The 25906-nt window shown below is 42.2% G+C and overlaps 1 protein-coding gene across 2 annotated transcripts in view; it reads right to left on the bottom strand.

Annotated features, from left to right (window-relative positions):
• Window positions 1–25906, bottom strand: part of IL17RD (interleukin 17 receptor D) — a 693504-nt gene that overhangs the window by 34462 nt on the left and 633136 nt on the right. For both annotated transcript variants that reach the window (XM_044078768.1, XM_044078767.1), the window contains exon 12: window positions 14824–15766. In XM_044078768.1, the coding sequence (XP_043934703.1) occupies window positions 14824–15766 (943 nt within the window). The remainder of the gene's footprint in view (window positions 1–14823; window positions 15767–25906) is intronic.

The following is a 25906-nucleotide window of genomic DNA, read 5'->3' as shown; positions in this document are numbered from 1 at the left end:
CCATCTGTCTGTTCTGGGAGGAGGCAAACAGATCTATTTGAGGAATACCCCACCCTTGAAATAGATCCAGAAACACCTCTATGTGAAGCATCCATGTGTGGGAGGGTGTCAAGGTCCTGCTCAGGGTGTCTGCCATCACATTGTCTTCTGATGGAATGTAAACTGCCTGTAAATAAATCTGTAGTAGTGTTGTCAGGGACCAGATTTGAATTGCAAGGCTGCAAAGAGGATAGGATTTTGTTCCTCCTTGTTTATGTACCATAGGACTGCCATGTTGTCTGTGATGACCTTCAATGTGGCTGGCAGAAGGATCTGTTGAAAGGCCTGTATTGCCAGGAAGAGTGCCCTTAACATTAGGTTGATGTGGATCTTTTTTTCTTGAATGGACCATTCCCCCTGCACTTTGTGCTGGACGGTGGTACTGTGAAGAACAGCCCCCCCCCCCCCAACCTGGGTCTGATGAGTCTGTGTAAAGAGACTGTGTGGTTGGAGGAATCTGCAAGGGCACCCCATGACTGAGGGTGACAGTTGAAATTCACCAGCTGAGTTCTCTTTTTAAGCATGGAAGAAGAGGAAAACTCGTTTCCAAGGAGTGAGCATGTTAGTTCCAAGAATTTGTCAGTACTCACTGAAGCTTGCTCATGTGCATCCTGGCTAGAGGGATCACAAGAATCAAGGAGGCCATAAATCCCAGGGTTCTCAGGAATTCTCTGGCTGAGATGGATGGTAGGGGTAGTAGGGTTTTGAAAAACTGGGTGAGGGACTCCCTTTCTGTGTTGGGACAGAGACTGACATCAAGCTATCCATATTCTGCACCCCAGGAAAACTAGGTCTTGTGAGGGAGTCATTTGAGACTTTAGGCAGTTTACAGTGAAGCCTAGATTCTGTAGGATCCTGCAAACCAAGTCCAGGTGTTGAGACAGGGTGTGAGAATCTTGATGTAGGATCAAGAGATCATCCAGATAAGGATAAATTTGTAACCCCTGGAATCTGCAATATGCAATGACTGGGGCTAGACATTTTGTGAATACTGCTGCGGCTGTGGAAAGTCCAAAGGGTAAAGCAGTAAACTGAAAATGTGAGGAACCCACTGAGAAATGAAGACATTTTCTGTAAGTGGGGTGGATAGGTATATGTAGATATGCATCTTTCAGATCCAAGGAGGCCATGAAGGCTTGTTGAGGAACAAGGGGGAAGGTGGTGATGTAATGTGAGCATTTTGAAGGTAGGCACCCTGAGGAAGAGATCATCTCCAAGGACCATCTTTTCTTGGAACCAAAAACATTCTTGAGTAAAACCCTTGGTTAACTGTTCCTTGGGTACATGTTCAATAGTGCCCTGAGAAAGGAGATGGCTCAGGGTAGTGGGAAATAGTGGAAGCTGACTGGGTGGTGGTTGTGGAACTCTGTAGAGTGGTAGAGATGCCCACCGTGTCATGAAGTATCCTCTCTCGAAGATGGAGGGCACCGAACTGTCTGTGGTTATTTTCTGTCAGGAGGGTAGGGATAGGGTTAGGCGCAGGGAGAGAGAAGTGGTGGTGGATAAGGGAAGAGAGTCACAGTGGAGGAGCTCTATCTGGATCTGACTCTCTGAAAGGAAGATGATGTAGGAGTGATTCTGGGCTGACATTTGCCTCTAGAATTTCACCGGGCACCCAAGGCGCAGCTTGGACGTTGGGCCTAACTTTTTTAGCCTTCTTCCTTGGCAACTGGTTGGAGTTGCCCACTCTGCCCTCCATCCCGGACACCAAATGTTGGAGATGCTGGTTTTCCAAATAGAGATTTAGAGCTGACAGATAGCTTCTAAGGGTTTTAGGGACAAAAGATTGACAAATATCACAATTCTTATAATCGTCACTAGCTCTTAAACAAAATAAACACTGATCGTGCATATCCTTATATGGAATTTGTCTTCCACAGGCTCACTTTCCCTTCCTAGATGACATACATCTGAAAAAGGTAAGAAAAATAGCTAAGTACCCTTGTGAGATTTTTCTGAATGTGGACAGCCAAGAGCGGTCATCAAGAACAGATAGCCGAGGTCAAACACACACCGGATTACTGGAGCTAGCAAACGGATGTCTGAAACTTGCTGCAGCAGAAAAGTTCTGAATTGGGTATGTTCAGATATAGCCACCATCAGTTTATGGCTCTTACATGCTGCGTCACATATACCCCTGCTTTCAAGACTTTGGTATACTTGCCGAATGCCCAGTGCTGCAGGCAACAACCCCCATAAGGTTAAGAATACTGCAACATAGGAATAGAAGAAAGTACAGTTTTGTACCTACCATAAATGTAGATGTCCGATAGACATGCAACTGCAGTCATAACATGTGGGTTGTCCTGCCTCAGGCAGCCCTCGGTCGGCCGGATTCCAAAGTCTGGGTCCGACGTCGGCTGATGTTGCATTTCTCTCCGACGTCAGAGCGGCTGGAGTATATAAGCATCAGCCGACGCCATTTTCTTCAGTGTTTTTTGCCCCAGATGCCAGGTGCCCTCCAAGGAAGGCTGTAATCAAATTGGAAGACAAAAACAGGATTCCAAACAAATACATGAGCAATAAAACAAATACACCATAACAGATATCCCCAGCTAAGAGTGAGGGGGATAGGAGTGGACCCTAAGCATAGAGGGGTATGGAGGGAGGGAAAACCCGACTGCAGTTGCATGTCTATCGGACATCTACATTTATGGTAGGTACAAAACTGTACTATGTCCTTCAAGAATGCAACTGCAGTCATAACATGTGGGTAGAATACCAAAGCTTAGCTGGGGGAGGAGGTATGCTCTAGGACAGAGATGGTGTGGCAATCAAACCCTGCAGGACTGCCGAAGCAAAGCCTGCTCTGGATCTGGAATATAGGGGGAGATTGTAGTGTTTTGAGAATGTATGCACGGAGCTCCATGTAGCAGCTTCTAGAATGTCCTTTGTAGGCACCCCTCTTAAAAATGCTGTAGAGGTGGCTGTAGCTCTGGTGGAATGTGGTCTGACATAGGCTGGAACAGTCTTTCCATGAAAGGAATAACAGAATCTGATGCAATGTCCAATCCATTTAGAAATAGTCTGTTTTGAAATTGCTTTTCCTTGGACTGCAGGGCGTAAGCTACAAAAAGCTGTTCAGACTTCCTACTGGCCTTGGTTCTGTCCAGGTAGTATCGAAGTTGTCTATGAATGTCCAAGGTATGCAAAAGCCTTTCCCCCTTATTCTCAGGATTGGGGAAGAAAGCAGGTAGATGAATGGCTTGATTTAGAGAAACCCTAGATACCACCTTTGGCATAACGGTAGGGTTGGTCCTTAATGAAACCCTGTCTCTGTGGAAAATAATAAAGGGTGGTATTGCCATTAGGGCCTGTAGTTCCGAAACCCTTCTTGCTGAGGTAATTGCCAACAGGAAGGCTGTTTTCCATGAGAGAAATTGCAAGTCAACTGAAGCTGCTGGCTCAAAAGGAGGTAGAGTCAGTTTTTCTAAGACAAAATTGAGGTCCCAGGCTGGCACTGGGGCCTTTCTTGGTGGTTTAATGTTCTTGATTCCCCTGAGGAATTGTCTTAGTAAGGGGTGAGAAAAAACAGGAGGATCAGTGTTGTATCTAGCTGAAATAGCAGATGCATGTATCTTTATTGAAGAATATGAGAGGCCACTCTAACATATCTGCCAAATATTCCAAAATAAGTGGGATGTTCAGTAATGATGCATCATGCCCTTTGTTGGTATTCCAATTGCTGAATCTTTTCCACTTTGCTAAGTAGACCTTTCTGGTGGACGGTCTTCGAGCCTCTGTTAGTATCCGCTGAACTTCCCTGGAGAGAGTTAAGCTGAAGTTATTTATGGGATCTCCCAGGCTGTTCTGAAGGTTTGGATGCAGTGCTTCGAAATTGTGTTGAGTCAAAAGTAGAGGCCACTGAGGGAGGGCCCACCTCCTGGTGTGACATATGCTCCGTAGTAGTGGGTACCAGTGTTGTCTTGGCCAATCCGGAGCTATTATGATTACCTTGGGCTTCTCTGCTTTGATCTTTAGTAATACTGAGGTCATCAGTGGCAGAGGTGGGAATGCATAGATTGCTAGGGAGTTCTAGTTGAATGAAAGAGCATCTATTTTCCAAGCCTTTGGATGGTATGTCCTTGTGCAAAATTTTGGTAGGAGATGATTGAGGTGAGAGGCAAATAGGTCCACTTCTGGCTTGCCCCATGTCGAAGTGAGTTGTCTGAAAGCCTTCAGATGTAACCTCCACTCGTCTGGATCTGTGAAATTCCTGCTTAGGCTGTCCGCCAACACATTGTCTTTTCCTGGAACAAACTGTGATTGTAACTGGATGTTTAGACTCAGTGATTTTTCCCAAAGCTGCATTGTCAGTCTGCAAAGGGGGTAAGAGTGGGTGCCCCCCTGCTTGTTTATGTACCACATCACAGTGGTGTTGTCTGTCCGTATCATTAAGTGACCTTGCTGGAGTTGGTTTTGAAAAGCCTCGATAGCATGCATTACTGCCAGCATTTCCTTTTGGTTTATATGCAGATGTGTTTCCTTTGGAGACCATTGCCCTTGTATACACCTGCCTTCCATGTGCACCCCCCATCCGAGGTCTGAGGCATCTGTAGTCATGGTCTGTGTTATCTGTGGTTTTTTGAATGACATACCTGTGTTTTCCTGGCTCACCGAGGCCCACCATAGGAATTCCTTTTGTAAGCATGGAATGAGTGGTATGATTGTCTCCAAGTTGTTGCTGTGCTGAGACCAAACGCTTTAGGTACCATTGAAGCTTTCTCATGTGTAGTTTTGCTAATGGAACCAGTAGAATGCAGGATGCCATGTAACCCAGGGCCTGTAGGAATCCCCTTGCAGTCATCTGGGTGAGTTTTGCTAAACCTTTGAAGTATTGAGTTAACTTCTCTTGCTTGTCTTCTGTCAGGTAAGCCATCTGAGAGGCTGTGTCTAGTTTGGCTCCTAAGAAGATTATTTGCTGGGATGGCTGCAGTCTTGACTTTTGGAAGTTGACTGTGTATCCCAGAGCTTGAAGTAATCGTATGACATATTCCAGATTTTTTGTCAACATCAATTTGTCGTCCGCTTGTATGAGGCAGTCGTCCAGGTACGGGTACATTTGTATACCCTGGAGCCTGCAATGAGCAATTACTGAAGCCAGGCATTTTGTAAACACTCTGGGCGCAATAGATCAGCCAAATGGCAATGCTGAGAACTGATAATGCTCTGGCCCTGCAAGAAATCTGAGGTATCTTCTGCAGCTGTGTCTGATAGGGACATGCAGGTATGCCTCCTTGAGGTCCAGAGTAATCAGCCACGACTCCTTGCCCAGCATGGGAAGGAGTTGCTGTAGAGTCAACATTTTGAACTTTGGTACTATGAGAAAGGTGTTTAATGCGGACAAGTCCAGTATTGGTCTCCATTGAGTTTCTTTTCTTGGAACAAGGAACAGTCTTGAGTAAAACCCCTGTTCTTGTTCTTGTTGTGGAACTCTTTCTATTGCTTTCATTCGAGTTAGCAGAGTGATTTGCTTGATAGCCTCTGCTCTTTGATGTTGTGGTAGATTTGGCATGCCTTGTTTTCTTGGTAAGGTATGAAAATGAAACCTGTACCCTCGGTCTATAATGTCCAAAATCCATTTGTCCTTTGTCAGTCTGTGCCAGTTTTCTGCAAACAGAGATAATTTCCCGCCCAAGAGAGCTTCTAGTTGTTCCCTGGTAGGCGGTAGTAGAGGAAAGTCATTGAGATTGTGGTTGTTGGGCAGGAGAAACACCTGCGTCACCTCTTTGGTTTCCTGGCTGCCATTGACGTCCCCTGTAAGGGCCTCTTATTGACCTCTTCCTCGGCCACGTCTGTTCTTACCCCTTTGAAACTTTTCTGGATTAGGAAAGGACCAGTTTTTTGAAGGCCAATTCCTACGGAATCTGGGGGGTTGAACCTGGAGGAAATCCTTTACAGTTTGAACTGATTTTGCTTTTTCTTCGATGGTCTTTAACACATCCTTAGCATTTGCACCAAAAAGCTTGTTCTTTTCCAAAGGTGCATCCAGACGTTTTGCTTTTACATGATTTGGTAGAGGTTGATCTTTTAACCAAGCATGTCTACACATCACTGCCCCTGTCATAGCTGCCCTACATGAAGCTTCCAGTGCATCATATCCACACTGCAGGAAGTGATTGCTTACTTGCTGAGTGTTATGTACAGCTTCCTGCAAAGTCTTCCTGTCTAAAGGATCAGGAGAAGCTAATGTTTTTTGTAAATCTTCTAAGAGATAATCCTGATATTGGAACATATGAAAAAGGCAATTTAAAGTTCTCATAGATAAGGTAGTGGATGTGTAAACCTTTTTACCCCATCTCTCTAATGACCTTGCTTCCCTGTTGGAGGGCAAAGGATTTTTGGAGGTGGAGGCTGAAACTCCTTTAGGCCCCTGTGAAATAGTTTCCAAATCAACAGTATGGGCCCTGAATAAATGGGAATGAGTTTCTGGGACCCTGTAATACCTGTCTGGCTTGGCTGGAGCAGGAGGGAGAGAATCAGGGACAGCACTAGAATCAGAATACAAATCATCCAGAACATCAAGTACAGGCGGAATAGCTAAGGGCCTGTGCTGAGGCCTCTTAAGGAAAGTCCTAAGGCGTTTCCTGGAATCAGAATATTCCTGGCCCTGCCACTTGAAATGTTCCCTCATGGTGTGCAGAACTTCCCCAAAAGAAATATCCTCAGGAGGGGAGGCCGAAGGTATGGAATCTTCTGCATCCGTGTCCTCATAGGTCTGGAAGTGCTCTTCCTGGCTATCAGAGTGGACAGAGCCCTCAGAGTCTTCATCTGAAGGAGTAGGGTCAGAGGGTTCAACCCGGGGCCTTTTATCAGGAGGAGGCTGGGATGCTCTCTCAGGATGGGCCTGTGAACCTCTAATCATGGAAATTAAATCAGCAGCCATGGACATAATTTGTGTCTCCGGAGTCGGCTGAGGTAAGGATTTAGAAGTAATATGCTTTGTTTTGCTGGCTGCCTTAGCCCTAGTGTAGGCCTTAATAGACATGGCCATAGGAGGCCTGGCAGCTCCACGTGCTGGAGTGACCTACAGCAATGGTCTCGGGCATTTCCTCGGTTTCGGTATCCGGAGGAAAATCTATAACTGGCGTCGGAGTAATGTCTGGAATCGGAGTCGTCGGTAATGCGGTGTCTTCGGTTCGGAGCGGTGGAGAGACCGTCTCAGAGGGAACCGGAGCACTCGCACTAGGTTTTGGTGTGGAGTCGGTAGTAGACGCGGGCCAAGGATGTCGGTCCCGGTCTTTTCGCTTTTTGGGAGTTTGCGATGTCTGAAGATCCGACGGCATGGTGTAAGCAAATTTATCGCCGAAAAAATCTTCAGCGAACTCCGCCCGGCGCCTGAGAGTGCGCTTGTTGAAGCGAGCACAGGCTACACAGGCCAAGACGTCGTGGTCTGGGCCCAGGCAAGGGAGGCAGTAAGAGTGGAAATCCTTATGAGGTATTTGTTTACCACAAAAAAGACAATTGTTAACTTTTTCAGTAATTTCTGACATCGGCTGAGGCAAGAAAAGGTCCCCAACGGGGTACTTAGCTTTTTTGATGACTTCGGTATCGTAGAATACAGGAGCTGACCGACCGGCACTTGTGAACTGCTTCTGCTTCGGGCACCGCGCGGCAAGAAAGACTGAAGAAAATGGCGTCGGCTGATGCTTATATACTCCAGCCGCTCTGACGTCGGAGAGAAATGCGACATCAGCCGACGTCAGACCCAGACTTTGGAATCCGGCCGACCGAGGGCTGCCTGAGGCAGGACAACCCACATGTTATGACTGCAGTTGCATTCTTGAAGGACATCATTTAAAAGTTTTCACCACCCTTTTCAACTTACCTCCAAAATCGAGCAGGGCGGTACATGATGGTGTAAATCTGTGCCTACCCATCCAGTCATCATGATTAGTGCTAAAGGTGGCCCCAAGCAGTGCTTTGCTTGACCTGTGGTAGTAATTTGTTCCATAGTCTAGGAACCTATCATACCACAGAGTCTTATTTATTTACTGGTGTAGATCTAGGTCCTTACTGCAGGTGTTTGTACAGCCACTGGTTTTGCAAAGAAATAGGTTAGATAAGACTGGATGTTTCACGTCTCGAAAAGCAAGTCACAAGTCACCTCAGTAACTTATAGGCTAGTGAGTATAAGGACAGTCATGCTAATCTACTGGGGTAGTTGAAGGATTTAAGATGGTTAATTTTCTTGGTTAGAAGTCGTTGGGACCCTTCTAGTTGAGTAATATGCTTGGATTTGTACATACGGAAGGGAGCCCTGTATTCAGTGATGGGTCTGATAAGGGAAGGGTACACTGATGGGCTGACTTCTACAGATCTCAAAGATATTTCCTTGGAAATGAACTGGGCCAGACAGGGTTTCCTGACTGTAGTGGAAACATGATAGACTCAGAGAAAACTCAAAAGGATGACACACGAAGGATAAAATGCAAAGTTTATGAAGCGCTTTTCGTCAGGTTCACTGACCCAACTTCCTCAGATAACAACAAAGTAATGCATAGAAGTTTTTAAATACATTCAAGTTACATGTCATGTGATAGCAATAAATTGCTAACAATTAACTACAAAGAGTCTCAATGCATTCTTTAAACTACCTTGCTTTTAAAGCGATAACCTCGCTAATAAAATATTAAACCAAACCAACAATACCATTCGCAACTCAAAATAATGTTCACGAACAAGTATTTAAAGTACAGACAGTCCTACTACTATTCATGCCTCTAAAAGCTCATAGTCCAGTAATGCCAGTGTATTATATATTACTTAAAATACGTGTGTGTGTATATATATATATATATATATATATATATATATATATATATATATATATATATATATATATATATATATGTTTACTTCATATAATATATGTATATAAATACAATATGTTATTTATATATATATATATATATATATATATATATATATATATATCTATACAAACTTTAAACAATTCCTTACAGCTATCTCTTCAAACTTCTAAGTTTCAAGTATGGCAAGATTGAACAAGTTTCATTAATGCCAGGAGGGTGATGGGCATCTAACCTTAACTGCCATAAAAGTTCCAGTTGTTCTAGTAAAAAACTGGTGGGCCCCCCTCTATAGTCTTCCATGATTTGATCTATGGTCCTAAATTTAAAACTATGAGTGGAATTATGTTTAATATGTTTAGCTAAATCATTCTCAATTTTATTTTTTCTTATACTGTACAAATGTTCATATATTCTTTCTTTTAGTTTTCTATTGGTTTTTCCGACATAGAAAGCTGAACAGAGATTACATTAAGCTAAATAGACCACTATTTTTGTATTATATGTAAACCTTTTCTTAATACTATATTCCTTATTTCTAATAGTAATTTTTTCTCCTGTTGCTATAAAACCACAATAATTACATGATTCACATTTTAACATTCCAGGTGTACATACAAAGTTTATATTGGGTACTTCCAAAATATTTTTCAGATTATATCCTCTCCTATTCACAAATTCTGGTTTTGGTCCTATTTTACTTACTATGTATTTGTCATTTAAAAGGATGTTCCAATTCTTCAAAATGACATTTTTAATTGTTCCCACTGTTTCAGGAATATAAGTAAATACAAAGCTCATACTATATTTTTTACTTGTTTCCTTTGTATCCAATTCTCCCTCTAGATGGACAATCTATTTGATCTATATTCTCTTGTTGTACAGTTTTTTCATGTGGTTCTATATGTTTTTGTTTTAAAATTGGTTCATGAAAACATGAAACAGTGGGAACAATTAAAAATGTCATTTTGAAGATTAAAGGGTTATCTCTACTTAGTATCCCATGTTAAGAATGGCGAAGTTTCACCTAATTAAAACCAGTGATAAAGCAAACACCCACTCTGGAGACCTAAGACTATACTACCACAGCAACACCACCAGACAGCAACCCAACACACATTCCCTCATTCTGGAATAGACTGCCTTAGGTATCAGAGTACTTTGCTAGCAATTTATCAGGCTGGATGACTAGATGTGTGATTGCAAAATTTCACTGGTGACATGTAGTAAAAATTTACATAATGGGAAACACAGTCAAGTCTTTGGGCTGTTCGATTTTACCCTGCCTCTTGAAGTAAGGCCCATGCTTAGAACATTAGACTGTATTATATTTAGGCATGAGAAAAATATGCTTAACTGATTTGATCGTTTTAATCTTGTGCTACATACAGTCTTTTGAAAATATTATAAGCATGGGGTCTGAAGAACAAATCTTTATCCAAAGGACATTAAGTAGTGTCTTCACATCTTGGTCCTTGATCAAAAATGTTTCGGGATACCAGAGTATGTAACAGTAGCAAAAGGCACTCCATCCATCGCATCATACCCACATTCTAAGGCATGTATGCTGATCTGTACATATGTCTGGACTTGGTTCTGAAGAAAAGCTTTCAATGTTTCATTCTGTACTCCCCTACAAACATTTTGCACATTCTTTAAGGACATGCTCCCTGGTACTTCAGAATACAAATCTGGCAGTTTATGTCAGTGAAAACTACTGTTGTTGAGGTGAACACTTTCTTTCCAAATTGGTCAAGCACTCTGCTCTGCCCGTCAATGGATATTGTATAAGGTCTTGGAGCAAGTCTTGCTTCCTTCATTGTTTCAAGGGACACCTTGTCCAGATCTGCAGAGGTTTTTTAATACAAACATTTGGGAGGGGGCTGCATTCTGTAAAAATGATCAGGCCTCTTGGGTGCAAGGCTCGGAGAATCTGTCATCAAGGTATAGCACCAAAGGCATCCAAGAGCGCTTCCTATACTAGAGGAATCGCTACGGCTTTATGTGATAGAAGATGCATTTCAGGGGGTTTTCTTTTTCCTTCCTGTGAGGCTCTGGTAGGATTTTGGGAAACAGTAAAGCTTTTTATCTTTAATTTTAAAACTCTACTATTGTTAAATCAATAACTTAAAAATAACAATAAAAAACCCTCCAGGATGGCCGTTAAATGCACTTCTGATTTGTGGCTTTAGGAAGAAGTTTGGAAGTTTGATTAAGGCTCACCTCTGACACCACCTTAAGCAGCATAAGAGTTTTTTTTTTTTCTTAGACTGACACCGTAAAACTCTACCGCCAATCATGAGTGGACAGGTGATCCGCTGTGGCGACCCCTAACCGGAAAAAGCCGAAAGAAGAAGACTGACTTGGTCTTTGTGGAAAATCAGATAAGTTTAATTATAGAAAAGCCTGTAGTTTGGACACCAATGACTGACATAACTACAAGAACTGCGAGTTTTCCAAAGCAAGGAACCAACTTAGAAGGCTGTAGTCCCATAAGGTCTGCATATCTTTGCTGACAAGCAAAGGGTTAAAGTCTGCTGCCACTTGAAGTGCTCCTCTCAACAGTAGGACAACATCCACAAATGACATGCTCCCTGTAGATGAGTCAGAGGACAAATCTTCATACAGGCCAGATGCTAGGAAGTTGTGATATATAATGCAAACGCTCCTCCTTAGAGTCAGAGTACTCAGTCTCTCACAGGACAGCCCTCCCATCTAGATTCTAGACACAGAGAGCTTACACAGTTTGCCTGTAGGCTGCCTAACAACTGAATAAAACCCTGATTAGGGGGCTGCTGGGGTGCCTCGATGGAGCTGATGCTCTTGGAACCTCCGACAGCCATCAAGTTCAACCTCCTTTTTGAGCATACTTCTTGTATTTCTTTTTTTAGGAGGCATGATGCACTGCCATTCAACAGTGGGTGCACAGGTGTCATCTTCCTCAACACCAATAACTTGATATGAAGAAACAGTCTCCTGATATTTTTGAATTCATAGCTTTTAACTTCAAGCTCCTACTGAGTGCAGGTGCAACTAGACCCAGAAACTCTGTCCATAGGGGACAAATGACATTGGATGACCCACGGTGAAGACTTGGGCATTTGATGGCCTGACACCAGCTGCATATCCCCTTGAGATCTCCACCCTAAAGTCTGACCACAGGGAACACATAGCAGGTGGAAACTCACTGAGAAGGGATACAAGACCATTGATGGTTTGACATCAAATACAGCTTTCCTAATAGTGGGTGTAGTGCTTTGTTTTTGTTTTTTTTTTTCACTTGTTCTTTAGTCTTTGGAAGACACAGGGAAGTGAATGGTTTGATTCAATATCACAGTCACTACTTTTGGCATAAAGAAGGTATTTGTATAAAGGGATAGATACCCTATCCTTATGCAAAAAAAAAAAAAATTTTTCACATCATTGCTTTTAATTCTAAAATTTTAGCAGATGTCACAGCCATCAAGAATAGCATCTTTCAGGGCAAGTACCTGATAAGGCCCAAAGCAACTGGTTAAAAGGGGCTGGGTTAGCTTCTCTAACATGACTGAGATCCTAGAGTGAAGTAATGTCCTTTCTAAGGTGGTTTAGATGCAATACCCTCTCAAATACTGTTTCACTGGCAGCTGAATATAAAGAGAGGGGGGTCCCAGAGGTAGGCAGGCTGAAAAAGCAGAAGGGTGGACCATATACATAATAGAAGTCCATTTTTAAAAGGTTTTGACAAATTCAGGACCCATGACACTTTAAGCATGTTCAGAGCACAGCCCTTGAAGAGCCTCCAGAAGAATAATCTTCTATTTTGCTAGATATGACTTTATTGTGATTGGTTCTAGGCTCCCTCATAATGTTTACCAAGTCATCTGAAAACATGCAACTGTATGAAATGAGAATGAAATTAGTCTGCCAGCCGGTTTACTATCAAAAGACTGTTAAGGCATATATTCGACAGTTATAACATCGAAATACATTTGTGCGACATTCATAAATACTGGAAAAAATATCAAAGTTTAAATACTCGAAAAAAAGCTGCATTCGTCTTAAAGAATGTCACGGAAGTGACAGCATGCATTAAATCTAGTGATAATGTTAGTTTTATTAATCTGACGTATATTCTTAATAGCAATATCCCCTGTACAGCACTACGTACGGACCGGATCCGTACTACACAGCGCTGACAGTATTGTTTTTGCAGGGGGGCAAGCCCCCTGCACCCCCCTGTTACTTATATATTACAACTCCGAGATCGCACTACAGTGCAGAAAAGGGTACATCTCCCAATCTGCACTGTCCTGTGATCTCAGTTTGAAAAAAAAAATCTTTGGCTGTGTGCCCATTTGGTGGTGGTGAACGTATAGGACTTTCTGGTGCACTTGCACATTCCATTGCCCTGTTTTTGACATTTTTTTCTACAGTTAATTTGCGTAAATTAACTGTTGATGACATGAACCATTGAATATTCATGAGTTGATGACGTGGGTCGCACAAATGAACGTTCGATCATTTAAATTACAAACATCTGATAGTAAACCTTGCCAGCGTTAGGGTGGTGAGTTTGGAGGACATGAGGGACAATTCCTCCCCCTCCCCCCACACATTAAGAGGTCCAATATAGTGAGGTAATAGTTTTGGTTCTGCTATGCTTGGCAGGAAGGAGAGTCAACTTTGCCGAGAACGAAAGCTTGCCCTCAGATTGAGTTCTGGTCTATCCTGCTTTATCTGCTGCAATACCCTATTACTATCAGGGCTATATAGGAAGTCGTAGCCAAATCCACACATTGCTCTCCAATGTTCAGACTGCAGTGTGTATGCAACAATTAGTCTTTCTGCTAAGCAGCTCTTATCACATACTGGCATGTTTTTACCCACACCAAGCTTTACAATGTTTTCCCAGATCCATACATACCACAGCAAGCAAAATCAGTGAATACACATTTTTAAGCAAACTTTCAGTTGGCTTAAATAAAAACATCGGGGCAAAACCAGCTCTGTGGCAGAGAAAGGTAAAGCTCTGGCTAGAACCCCAATAACTAGAGAACTCAGGTGCTACAGGAGCTGGGTAGGGGAGGGTGCCAGTACGAATAGTAGCTGAATTGGGGGTGCGCACTGGCGCTGCTAAGCAATGTTGACACAGTAGCCTTCGTGGGACATGTATGGAATGCACATGCCCACAGAGGAAGGCCCAGCAGGACATTGGGTGTATAAGCATGCAGATCAGCTGCCTGGAAAGGAGTTAAGACCAAAGAGGGGGAAAAAGTGACGGCTGCCTAGATGATGACCCCCCCCCCCACAATCAGCTTTCCCCCCTGTGTGGGATAACTGATTGTAGGAAGGCTGATGGCTGGCAGGTAGTATGGAGGAGGTGGAATTAACATTAGGCTGACAAGCCTAAAATAATATGCCTAATTTCACTGCCAAGACTGGATATATTTGTCTTTCTCCTGCACTGGAACCATACAGAACTCCATATAACCATTAAAAAAATGAGAAAGCTGTATAATCCTTAAACACTCCCAGCACCAAAGGAATAAACTCCACACCCCTCAGCTTAATTCTCTCACCCAAACTGTGCTGTGGATTAAATTTCTAAAGAAAATAATCATCATTCCTTTTTGGTCCTACCTGTTTAACAGAAAATGTCACTGGAAACACATTACTTCTGAAGAGGCAGTACACTGAAATACTTAGACTGTGGTATTACTGATCAGTACCTTGCAAACAGTTCAAATAAAGTAAATCACAGCAACATTTCAAGGGTCTTGATTTTAGAATAAAAACTGAAACATCCATATATTTGCAAGTTTTCCCAAATCAGAAAAGCGACATTGCATACAGATACACACAGGAAGTGTAACGTGTTCAGTATGTATCTTGCACTCCCAACTTATGAGACGTGTTAAGTACTGCAAAGAAATGAGTGAAAGCAGATTAAAAATGATACAAGGTATTAAACTTGTGTTTGCATATTTACCCAGTCCTGAAGATGAAGAGATGCTGTCTGCAATTGAACAGGTTTCTGTTTGGTCTGCAGAAAGACCTTCCACTAAAGCCAGTGACAGTTCTGATGAAGGCACTGAAGAATCATAAATTCCAGAGTCTCTGGGCATATCCTGAGGGTCCGCTGCCCTTGGATCATGCAGCAGTGGCGGCAGAATAGAACCTCCATTGTTTGTAATGTCATGAAAGTCCACATCCCCACTGAGGTGGTTTATCTGCTGACTAACAGAACGGATACTCAAGTTTAATGTGGGGATAATACCAATGCTGTTGTTAATACCAACCTCTCCATCAGCAGGGTTTTTAATGATGACCTCGTTCAACACCAAGCCAGAGTCAAATTTTTCCATAACTGGTTCTGAATAGTGCAGCAAAGGAGAAGGTACAGGCATCAGCATTTTTTCAAACCAATCAGGCTCTTGGTCAATATACTGATGCATATTGCTAATTGCAATATAAAGAGATCGTCCAGACTTGCTGCAGAAGTAATTTCTTTTGCTAATATTCAGAGGATACGTTTCAGAGTCTTGCAAACTGAGCTCTCGTGAATGTAAATGTGAATACAGTTGTGGTAGGTTATCCATTAGTTTATATTTTCTAGCCAGATCCAGAATTCCAGGTATATCACTTTCACGGGAATAATCAAAGTAGACAGCAATGAATTTGCTGATATCATCAGAATTCTGTTTCGCCTGACGCAGCTTCTCAGCAATCATGGACACAGCAACTATGAAGAGGTCTCTTTTTCCATTTTCTCGAATAACTCCTTTCTGCTTACGATTCTTTTTCTCAACAAAATATTTCATTCCTTTTGAACAGACAACAATGATGAAATGTGATTCACTTATCTGCCGACTAAGCCAATCCATCTGTCCTTCCTTACAGATCTCTAAATGCTCCCACAAATCAAGAGAAACCTGTAAAGAAATGAGAAAACATTTTTATTCAGAGCCACTGATCAAAAACAAACTTAAGAGCAATCCTTTAAAGTTTGGAAACATCCATAGTGCTGGTTCTGAAACATGTTCACAGTATTAATTGTATTCCTATGCTTTCATTCTAAAGACATCAGCTGATTTGCTGAAAAAATACAAAGTGAAAAGTTTAGAAGGAAAAAAAAAAGGCCAGACAGAGGTACTATAAAAGTACAGTTGTGTACCTAACATAAATGTAGATGTTAGAGTGTATTCACTGTTGCAGTCATTACTCTTGGGTTATCCTGCTGGCAGGCTACCCTCAGTCAGCCAGAATTCCAAAGTCTAGGTCAGGCGTCGGTTGCTGTTGCCTCTTCCCTGACGTCAGTGCGCCAGGGGTATAAAAGATGCAGCCAACGCCATTTTCTTCAGTTTTTCTTGCCCCATATGTCAGGTGCCCCCAAATTGGTAGGCTGAAAAATATACCAATAAAAATGCATGCACAAAAATAACATTTCCTTCATCTACAAGCAAATACACCACATAGGTAGTATAGGATAGAGAAGTGCAGATAAGTCCCAGCAAAGAAAGGGGGATGGTGGGAGGGTAACCTGGACTGCAACAGTGAATACACTCTAACGTCTACATTTATGGTAGGTACACAACTGTACTATGTTCATCATGTTTCACTGTTGCAGTCATTACTCTTGGGTTGAATCCCAAAGCTGAGGATGGGTGGCTGGGCTAAATAGGATTAGGAGAGGCTATGAGGCCCTGCAGGACTGCAGTGGCAAAACCTGCTCTGGACTTGGAGTAAAGAGGTAAGTGGTAGTGCTTTATGAAGGTGTGCACTGAACTCCAGGTTGCAGCCTCTAAGATATCTTTGGTTGGTACTCCTCTGAGGAAGCTGCTGAAGTGGCTGCTGCTCCGGTGGAATGAAGCCTAATGTCGTTAGGCACTGATTTGCCATGTTGAGAATAGCAGAAACGGATGCAATGGCCTATCCATTTAGAAATAGTCTGTTTTGAGATCACCTTTCCTTGTGATCCTGCAGCATGTGACACTAAAAGTTGCTCAGTCTTTCTGAAAGCTTTAGTTCTGTCCAAGTAGAAACGTAGCTGCCTGTGCATGTCCAAAGAATGCAGAATTTTCTCACCCTTGTTCTGTGGATTTGGACAAAAGGTAGGCAAGTGAATGGTTTGGTTGAGGGCCACACTGGACACCACCTTAGGCATAAATTTAGGGTTTGTCCTCAGAGAAACCCTGTCTGGATGAAAAATGATGAAAGGTTCCACAGCCATGAGTGCTTGTAACTCAGACTCGCCTTGCAGAGGTTATTGCTAGGAGCAGAGCTGTTTTCCAGGATAAGAATTTTATATCTGCTGTTGATGCTGGCTCAAAAGGAGGCAGTGTGAGTTTTTCCAGAACATAATTGAGGTCCCAGGCTGGAATTGGTGCTCTCCTTGGAGGCCTAATGTTTTTGGCCCCTCTGAGGTACTGCCTTATTAAAGGATGAGAAAAAATAGATGATTCCGCATTGTAATGGGCTGAAATGGCAGAGGCATGAATCTTAATTGATGAGAAAGAAAGGCCTTTGTTCAGCATCTCAGTTAGGTATTGTAAAATCTGAGGGATATTTGGTACACACACGTGTCAATGCCTTGTTCCTGGTTCCAAGCACAGAATCTCTTCCATTTCTCTGCATAAGATTTTCTGGTACTGGGCCTCCTGGCCTCCAAGATAACATCCAAAACAACTTTTGAAAGAGGAGTGTTCTGAATGGCTACATTATCCGCCATGCTGCCAGATTTAAGGTCCTGAGTTGGCTGTGCAGGATCGGATTGTTTTGTTGGGTCAGCAAGTGAGAAGTTTGAGGCAATATCCATGCTGGACTTTGAGACAAGCTCTTTAGGATTGGGTACCAGTGCTGGCGTGGCCAGTATGGTGCAATCAGTATCATTTTTGGCTTCTCTTGTCTGACCTTTAGGAGTACCATGGGTAGGAGAGGCAGTGGAGGAAAGGCATATACTGTTAGATTTTTCCAGCTGAAGGATAGGGCGTCCACTTTCCATGCTTGCTTGTGATAAATCCTTGTGCAAAATCTCTGCAATTGGCAGTTGTGAGGGGAGGCAAATAGATCTATGTCTGGGCATCTTCATTTCCTTGTTATCATGCTGAAGACTTGTGGGTCCAGTTTCCATTTGTGGGGATCCATGAGGTTTCTGCTTAGTTAGTCTGCCAGAGAATTTGTTTTTCCTGGCAGGAATTGTGCTTGCAGGTGAACTTGAAAAGCCAATGCTGTGTCCCATAAGGTCATTGCTTGTCTGCAGAGGGGGTAGGAATGTGTACCTCCCTGCTTGTTTATGTCCCACATGACCGTAGTGTTGTCCGTCTTTATCAGTAACTGTCCTGGATGAAGCAGGTCCTTGAAAGCTGTCAGGGCATTTTGAACAGCTAGCATCTCTTTTTGATTGATGTGAAGATGCATCTGGTTTGCAGGCCATGTGCCCTGAATACATTTTCCTGCCATATGGGCCCCCCAGGCATAATCCGATGCATCCGTTGTCAGTGTCTGTCTGGCTGTGGGTAGACTGAATAGCAGACCCTAGTTGTAGTGACAGGCTTCTGCCCATCATTGAAACTCCTGTTGCAGGCAGGGAATGAGTGCAATTACTGTCTCCAGGCTGTGGCAATGCCGAGTCCAAACACTTTTTAGATACCATTGCAGTTTCCTCATATGCAGTCTGGCTTATGGAATTAGTAGAATGCAGGATGCCATGAAACCCAAGGCCTGCAGGATTTTCCTTGCAGATAAGTGGGTTTTTGTTGCCAATTTCTTGAATTAAGTAGTCAGATGCTTTTGTTTGTCTGGCGTGAGATAAGTCATCTGGGCAGTTGTATTTAAGCTTGCACCCAGGAATATTATCTCTTGAGAGGGCACTAGTTTTGATTTCTTTTTGTTTACTGTGTACCCTAGGCCAATTAGTAATCTTTTTACAAACGCCAGATGCTTTAGAAGAATATCTTTGTTCTCTACTTGAATTAGGAAGTCGTCCAAGTAGGGATATATTTGAATTCCTTTTTGTCTGCAAAACACAATTACTGGTGCCAGGCATTTTGTGAAGACCCTGGGCGCAGTAGATAAGCCAAAGGGCAGTGCAGAGAATTGGTAATGCACTGAGCCAGCTATGAATCTGAGGTATCTTCTGCAAGATTGTCTGATTGGGACATGCAGGTATGCCTCTTTTAGGTCCAACGTTACGAGCCAAGCCTTCTTGCCCAGCATGGGCAGTAGCTGCTGTAGAGTCAACATCTTGAATTTTGGAACTTCCAGAAACGTATTTAGTACAGACAGGTCCAGTATTGGTCTCCAGGTTTTGTCCTTTCTGGGTACTAGGAAAAGTGCGGAGTAAAATCCTTGCCCCTGCTCTTGTTGTGGTACTTGCTGAATGGCCCTCATGTCCATGAGGGCTGTAATATGTTTTTGTGCCTCTTCCCATTGATTGTGTGGCAGGTCTGGAATACCTTTTGACCTTGGTAGAGTGTGAAAATGGAACCTGTAGCCTTGGGACACTATGTTCAGGACCCATTTGTCTTGGGTAACCATTTGCCAATTTGATGAAAAAAGTGCTAAGTTTTCCCCCTAAGGGGGTTGCCAAAAGAAAAGTGCTTGGATGTGGTAGAGGAAAGTCATTGGGACTGTTTCCTGTAAGGCTGTGATTTGTCTTCACTGCTTTTGGAGGTAGGAGCACCCCATTGTTTAGGCCTGTATGAGCCTTGGGGCTGAGATATGCCTCTGGGACACCTGTATCTGCCTCTTTGTGGCCTGTCTGACACTGGAAAGGACCGATTTTTAGAAGGCCAGTTCCTGCTAAACCTGGGTGGCTGTACCTGTAAGAAATCCTTGACTGTCTGCATAGATTTTGCTTTATCCTCCATTTTTTTTCAACACCTCTTCTGCTTTAGTACCAAACAAAGTATCATGCTGTAATGGTGCATCTAATAATTTTGCTTTAACATTATCAGGGGGATTCTGTTCCTTTAACCAAGCATGCCTTCTAATAACAGAACATGTAACAGCGGCCCTGCAAGAGGCCTCCAGTGAATCATAACCACATTGCAAAGTATGCATTCCCACTTGTTCAGCTGCATGCACTAAATCCTGTAATTCCTTGTTTTCTGAACATTCAGTATTTGTCAACAATTTCTGTTTATGCAGTGACATTAAATATTGCTGATATTTAAGCATACGAAACTGAGAATTTAAAGCCCTTACAGCCAGGGTAGCAGAAGTGTAGACTTTTTCCCTATCTGTCTAGAGCCCTAAAATCCCTATCAGAGGGGACAGGGTTTTTTGCAGTGGAAGCTTTGACCCCTTTGGGACCCTGAGATATAGTTTCTGGGTCAGCAGCGGGGTTTTTAGATAGGAATTTATGAGAATCCGGGACTCTGTAGTATCTGTCTGGCTTAGCAGGTGCAGGGGGTAAAGAGTCACGGGACAGGCCGGACTCTGAAAATACATCATCTACAATGTCTAGAACAGGTGGAATAGCAAGGGGTCTGTGCTGAGGAAATAGTAGAAAGTCCCTGAACCTTTTCTTAGATTCAGAATAATCTTGGCTCTCCCAGTGGAAATGCTCCCTCATGGTATGCAGGGTTTCCCCAAAAGAATAATCCTCAGGAGGAGAGGCTGAAGGAATGGATTCTTCAGCATCAGAATCCTCATAGGGAAGCATGGAGTAATCCTGTTCAGAAGAGGAATCAGAGGAAATAGAAACCTGATCAGAAGAATCATACTCTGTCTCTTGCCTAGGTCTCTTATCAGGAGGGGGATGGGAGCCCCTGATCAAAGTAATTAGGTCTTCGGCCATTTTGAGCATCTGTTTTTTAGGCATGGAAGTCTGTGCAGGAGAATGCTGTACTTGTTTCTTTGTCTTTAGAGCTGCTTTAGTCTTTGTCTTTGAAGCTGAAGATGGCTTAATATATAGTTGTGTGGGTCTGAAGACACCCTCAGAAGACTATGCCTGCTCAGTGGCTCCGGACACATCTGAGGGAATGATTTCCGAGTGTCCAATACCTTGGGTATCCAGAGGCCCCTGTGGCTCTGAAGTAGTGGGCGCCAGGGGCTGCGAAAGCGCCTCACTGAGAAGCGGCGAACCGGCGAGTGGCCTAGCAGATGCCTCGTCATCAGTTTTGGACCTCGGATGCCTATCCTTTTCCTTGTCCTTGCGTTTTTTGTAAACTCCGGTTGTCGGCTGGTCCGATAGCATTATATAATTAAATCTTCGGCCAAAGTAATGAAATGCAAAATCGAACTGACGCTTAATAGTGTGTTGGTTAAATCTAGCACAAAACCGACAGCTAGCAACGTTGTGATCAGGGCCTAGGGAAGGAATACAGTAAGAGTGAAAATCCTTATGAGGTATTTGCTTCCCACAAGAAATACAATTGTTAACTTTTTCTGACATCGGTCTGGAGCAAGAAAAAAGTTTCCCCAATGGGGTACTTAGCTTTAATGAAGACTTTGGATTTGAAATTCGGATTTGAATATCTCAGGAGTCGGCCAACCGGCACTTGCGAACTGCTTTTGCTTAGGGCACCGTGCGGCAAGAAAGACTGAAGAAAATGGCATCGGCTGCATCTTTTATACCCCTGGCGCACTGATGTCAGGGAAGAGGCAACAGCAACCGACACCGGACCTAGACTTTGGAATTCTGTCTGACGAGGGTAGCCTGCCAGCAGGATAACCCAAGAGTAATGACTACAACAGTGAAACACGAACATCATATTATTTTCTTATGGCAGGAATAATGTTGTGAATACATCCCTATTGTAAAACGCAAGCAACACAACAAGTCTTTCCTTATAACAATTTTCTGCACTTTTTACTCAGATACTAAATTCATGCCATTCTTAACTTTTTACTTTGGCATTCCAGTTTATCCATTTTAACAAAGGAATTTTGCCTAAACTGTTTAGCTCTGTTCACATTACATCTCCCAAACACACACAGAAAGTGCATTCTGTGCTTTATCTGCACCTGTACAAAACAACCAGAAATTTAACAAAAGGCAAACTGGGTGCATGTTAAAGAAATGTTGATGTTTGAAAGACAAGACCTGAATAGCACTTTAATCCAATTTACATCCTACACAAAATCAAAAGGCAGTGCCATACTTCTCAATTACAAAGAGGAAGAAATCTGAACAAAACCGAAAAGAATGGTGGGACAATGGCCCAAAATCAGGAACGGGTTTTAAACATTGCGCTTATAAACTTAAAAACTTGATAGAATAGCAGGTCTTGCATTAGCATGCATTTTCTGAAGGGTATAAAGTCAAACTCAAACATATGTCATTATTTAGTGTCTTCAATGCTCAACAATTTGCCAGAAGGCCACAAATTTAATAAGGAATAGAAAACAACCATTAAGCAAAAATCTGTACTTTCCAAAAAATTTTCTGGACAGTTTTGCAGTATGGGCAAAGAGTATACTAGGCTAATGACAACTAGGGCCCTTGTAAATTTAGAAATGCAATCAAAATGGCCAACAAAATCTGATTTCTATAGAGGGTGATTTAATAACTGCCTCTCTCCATCACAGACACAGGTGCCAGATCAGAGTGAATTTCCGATTACCCATCCACTGGTCACTTAAAAAAAAGAACAGGGAGGAACTCTGTTTTAAATGAGTGGGGGAGCCTGTTCCAGAGAATGGGAATGGTCTGAAACATCTCTCTCCAACATGTTCTAGTTATATCACAAGCAAAATATAGGTATTTTACTCTAGTAGTTCTGATGTGATTTGCTTTGTGGATGTACAAATGGTTCATCAAAACAGGGTCCAAGGATGCCTTGTATGCCAGGCAAAAATCAGCTCTCAGAAGCCTGTATGATACTGAGTAAAGAGACAGGGCTTTGAAGTGATCAGTGTAGGACACTGTATTTAGTCCCTGTATTCTCTCTGTAAGGAACCTTTGTGATGTTCCATTTGCTGCATGTGTCTGGTCAGGTACATACTGAAGGGGGCATTATACTCGAAGATGGGTTTGATGAGGGCAGAGTATACTGGTATGATGATGTGTCTGGACCCAGACACCATGCCCTTGCTAACAAGTTGAGCAGCACAGGAGGATTTTCTTACTACCTTGGACACATGTTGGTTGAAGGCTAGGTTACTATCTACATGGTTCCCATATCCCTGACTAGTAAATCAACTTTTATAGGTGATTTATTGATGACATAGGTACCTGTGGTAGTTGACTTCCCAAAAGGTAGCCATGGCATTGGCACCAAGTATTTGTGTTCGGCCTTCCTGAAGGGTGCCCTAAGGGGACTCAATGACTGCTCCCAGTTTGCAATCATCTGGAAACTTGATTAGCCAGAGGCTAAGTGGAGTACCTCCGGGTTCAGTCCTGGGACCACTCTTGTTTGGCATCTACTTCTCTGAAGTACAGGCCAACACTAAGGGACTCTGGCTAACAAAGTTTGCAGATGACTGCAAACTGGGAGCCATTATTGAATCCCCAAATGATGTGGATATTCTACAAATATTTTTCTGTAAGGCCTTTTTGTAGAATATCCACACAATATTTACCTCCCTGGACCCCTGTCTAGCAGGGCGACTGACGTGATCCCTGGGGTGAATTTCCTATCTCCCATGCAATCGTCAAGGTTCCTTTTGAAGAGGGCCAAAGAGGTGCTCTGCTTGACATGTATGGGCAGTCTATTCCAGATACATTACTGTGCAGTCAAATTAATAACAGAACATCCTACCACAAGAATACACGGTGGTAAGGGAAAGGATGGGGAGAAATCAAATGCCATCAAGGACGTATTGAACAGAGAAATCTATAAAGCATTTAAGGCAAGAAGTATCACTGTTCGAAGACTATAGAAGAGGGAACAGATCGACAAAAATACTCAGAAAGATAGATGTGATAAAAGCAATGTGCAGTACTATAACAAATCAGGATTTATCCTGCACTATCGCAAATAAACAAAATATCAGCACAGGTAGAAAAACTTAGAAGATATGTACAAAAATAAACAAAAAGTACAAAATTAGCAATTTATTGGTGACCCAAAAGAGTTTTATAGAGAAATGGGAAATAAGGTAAAAGGAAATGGAAGACCACCAAAAAAGAAAAAAAAAACAGATGCATTTTGGAAAAATATCTATGAAGATGCCATGGAACATAAATATGCTAAATGGATAGAAGTAAAAGAAAGAATAAGAAGTTCAAATGTACAGGACAAGAAATGGGATGAAGTAACAGCCAGAGAGATTGAAACCAAGTTAAGAAAAGCCTTTAACTGGAAAAGCCTAGGCCCAGATGCAGTACCTAACTTCTGGGTAAAGTATCAACATCTTTGCATGAAGATTTAGCCATGAGTAAGAAATATTTATATGCACACCCCAAACAGACACCATTCTGGCTAACAGGAAAAATAATGTTCCTCCTTAGAGTGTACACTTACCATAAATGTAGATGTTTGAGTGTATTCACTGTTGCAGTCCTGGTTACCCTCCCTCCAGCTCCCTATCTTTTTTTTGGCTATGCCTCTATTCCTTTTTCATTATGCTTAAAAGCGTTTTGGTGTATTTGCTTTTTTGTTGGAGGTATAACCTTGTATGTATATATATATATATATATATATATATATATATGTACGTATATATATATATATATATATATATATATATATATATATATATATATATATAAATTGCTTCCCATGCTGCATGCTTTATACCCCTGACGACCTGACGTCATGGAAGATGAGACAGCAATCGGCGCAGGACCCAAGACTTTGATAATCAGGCCGACTGAGGGCTACTGCAAGCAGATAACCCAAATGTGATGACTGCAACAGTGAACCACGAAGAACATCTGTAAAAATGAGAAGAATCTAAGTATGGCATGGGTATACTACAAAAAGCATTTGATAGTATCCAACATTCATGGATAAAAGAGTGCTTAAAAATGTACAAGATACACCCTAAACTGAAACTACATCATAGCGAACATGAAACCGTGGCAAACCACTGTGCAGTTAAGGCATGATAAAGAACAAATTATTATTCCAGGGATAAAATTTCAAAGGGGGATATTCCAGGGTGACACTCTGTCACCTGCTCTTTTACCTTGCCCTTGACCCATTAAACTGTCTGGTTAACAGATTAGGTCATGGCTATAATTTGGCTCCCAGAAAGCAACAAATTGTAAAGACTTCTCATCCTCTCTTTGTAGATAATTTAAAACTATAAATCTCATCAGATGAGGAACTGAATGCACAACTGCAAGCAGGCAAAACTTTTCCAGATGATACAAGAATGTCATTTGGTCTTGATAAATGTGAAAAAGTAACATTTTAAGCAGAAATGCTACAGCACCAAGAAAATATCAGTTTGGGACAAGAATGTGATAAAAAACTTGAGCAAAAGGGAGTGTATAAATATTTGGGAACTGATGAAGGAGCAACAATAAAACATGAACAAACCCAAATAAAACTTAATAAGGAATATCTTAGAAGACTTAAATTAATCCTGAAAACAGTACTGACATCTAGGAACAAAGTTCAATCTATAAACCAATTTGCTCTTCCAGTCTTAACTAACAGTTTTGGATTGATTGATTGGCCCCAAAAGGTGTTGGACAGATTAGACAGTAAAACAAGAAGGCTGCTTCATGCTCATCAAATGATTTATAAAAATCAGTGCATACCAAGATTATATATGCCCCGTTCTGAAGGGGGTATGGGCCTCCTTGAACTTAATTACATGTATAGATCTGCAATTGTGGGACTGCATACATATCTGCTGACCTCACAAGACCCAAACACGGTGAAAGTTTTGAAGCATGAGGGGAATAAATCTAAGAAGACTTCCCTGCTTAGTCTAGCAGAAGCATATCGACGTCAAGCGGAAATGGAAATCAAACAAGAAGTAGATAAAAATCAGGCAGCAACTGAATGTGCCAAAAAATAAAAGAAATAATGTAAGGTGAATGATCAGGTGAGAAGGCAAGAAATGTGGAAAATGCATAAACATAGTTGCAAGTATAGAAAATGTCTGGAAGAACCTCATGTTGATCAGGATCGAAAAAGTTTATATTGGTGGCCCAAGATAGTGGACTACAT

The sequence above is a fragment of the Protopterus annectens genome, chromosome 7.part1 (genome assembly GCF_019279795.1).
Source record: "Protopterus annectens isolate FY-2018-M chromosome 7.part1, PAN1.0, whole genome shotgun sequence".
NCBI classification, from domain to species: Eukaryota; Metazoa; Chordata; order Ceratodontiformes; family Protopteridae; genus Protopterus; species Protopterus annectens.
This window is presented reverse-complemented; position numbering and strand designations above follow the sequence as displayed.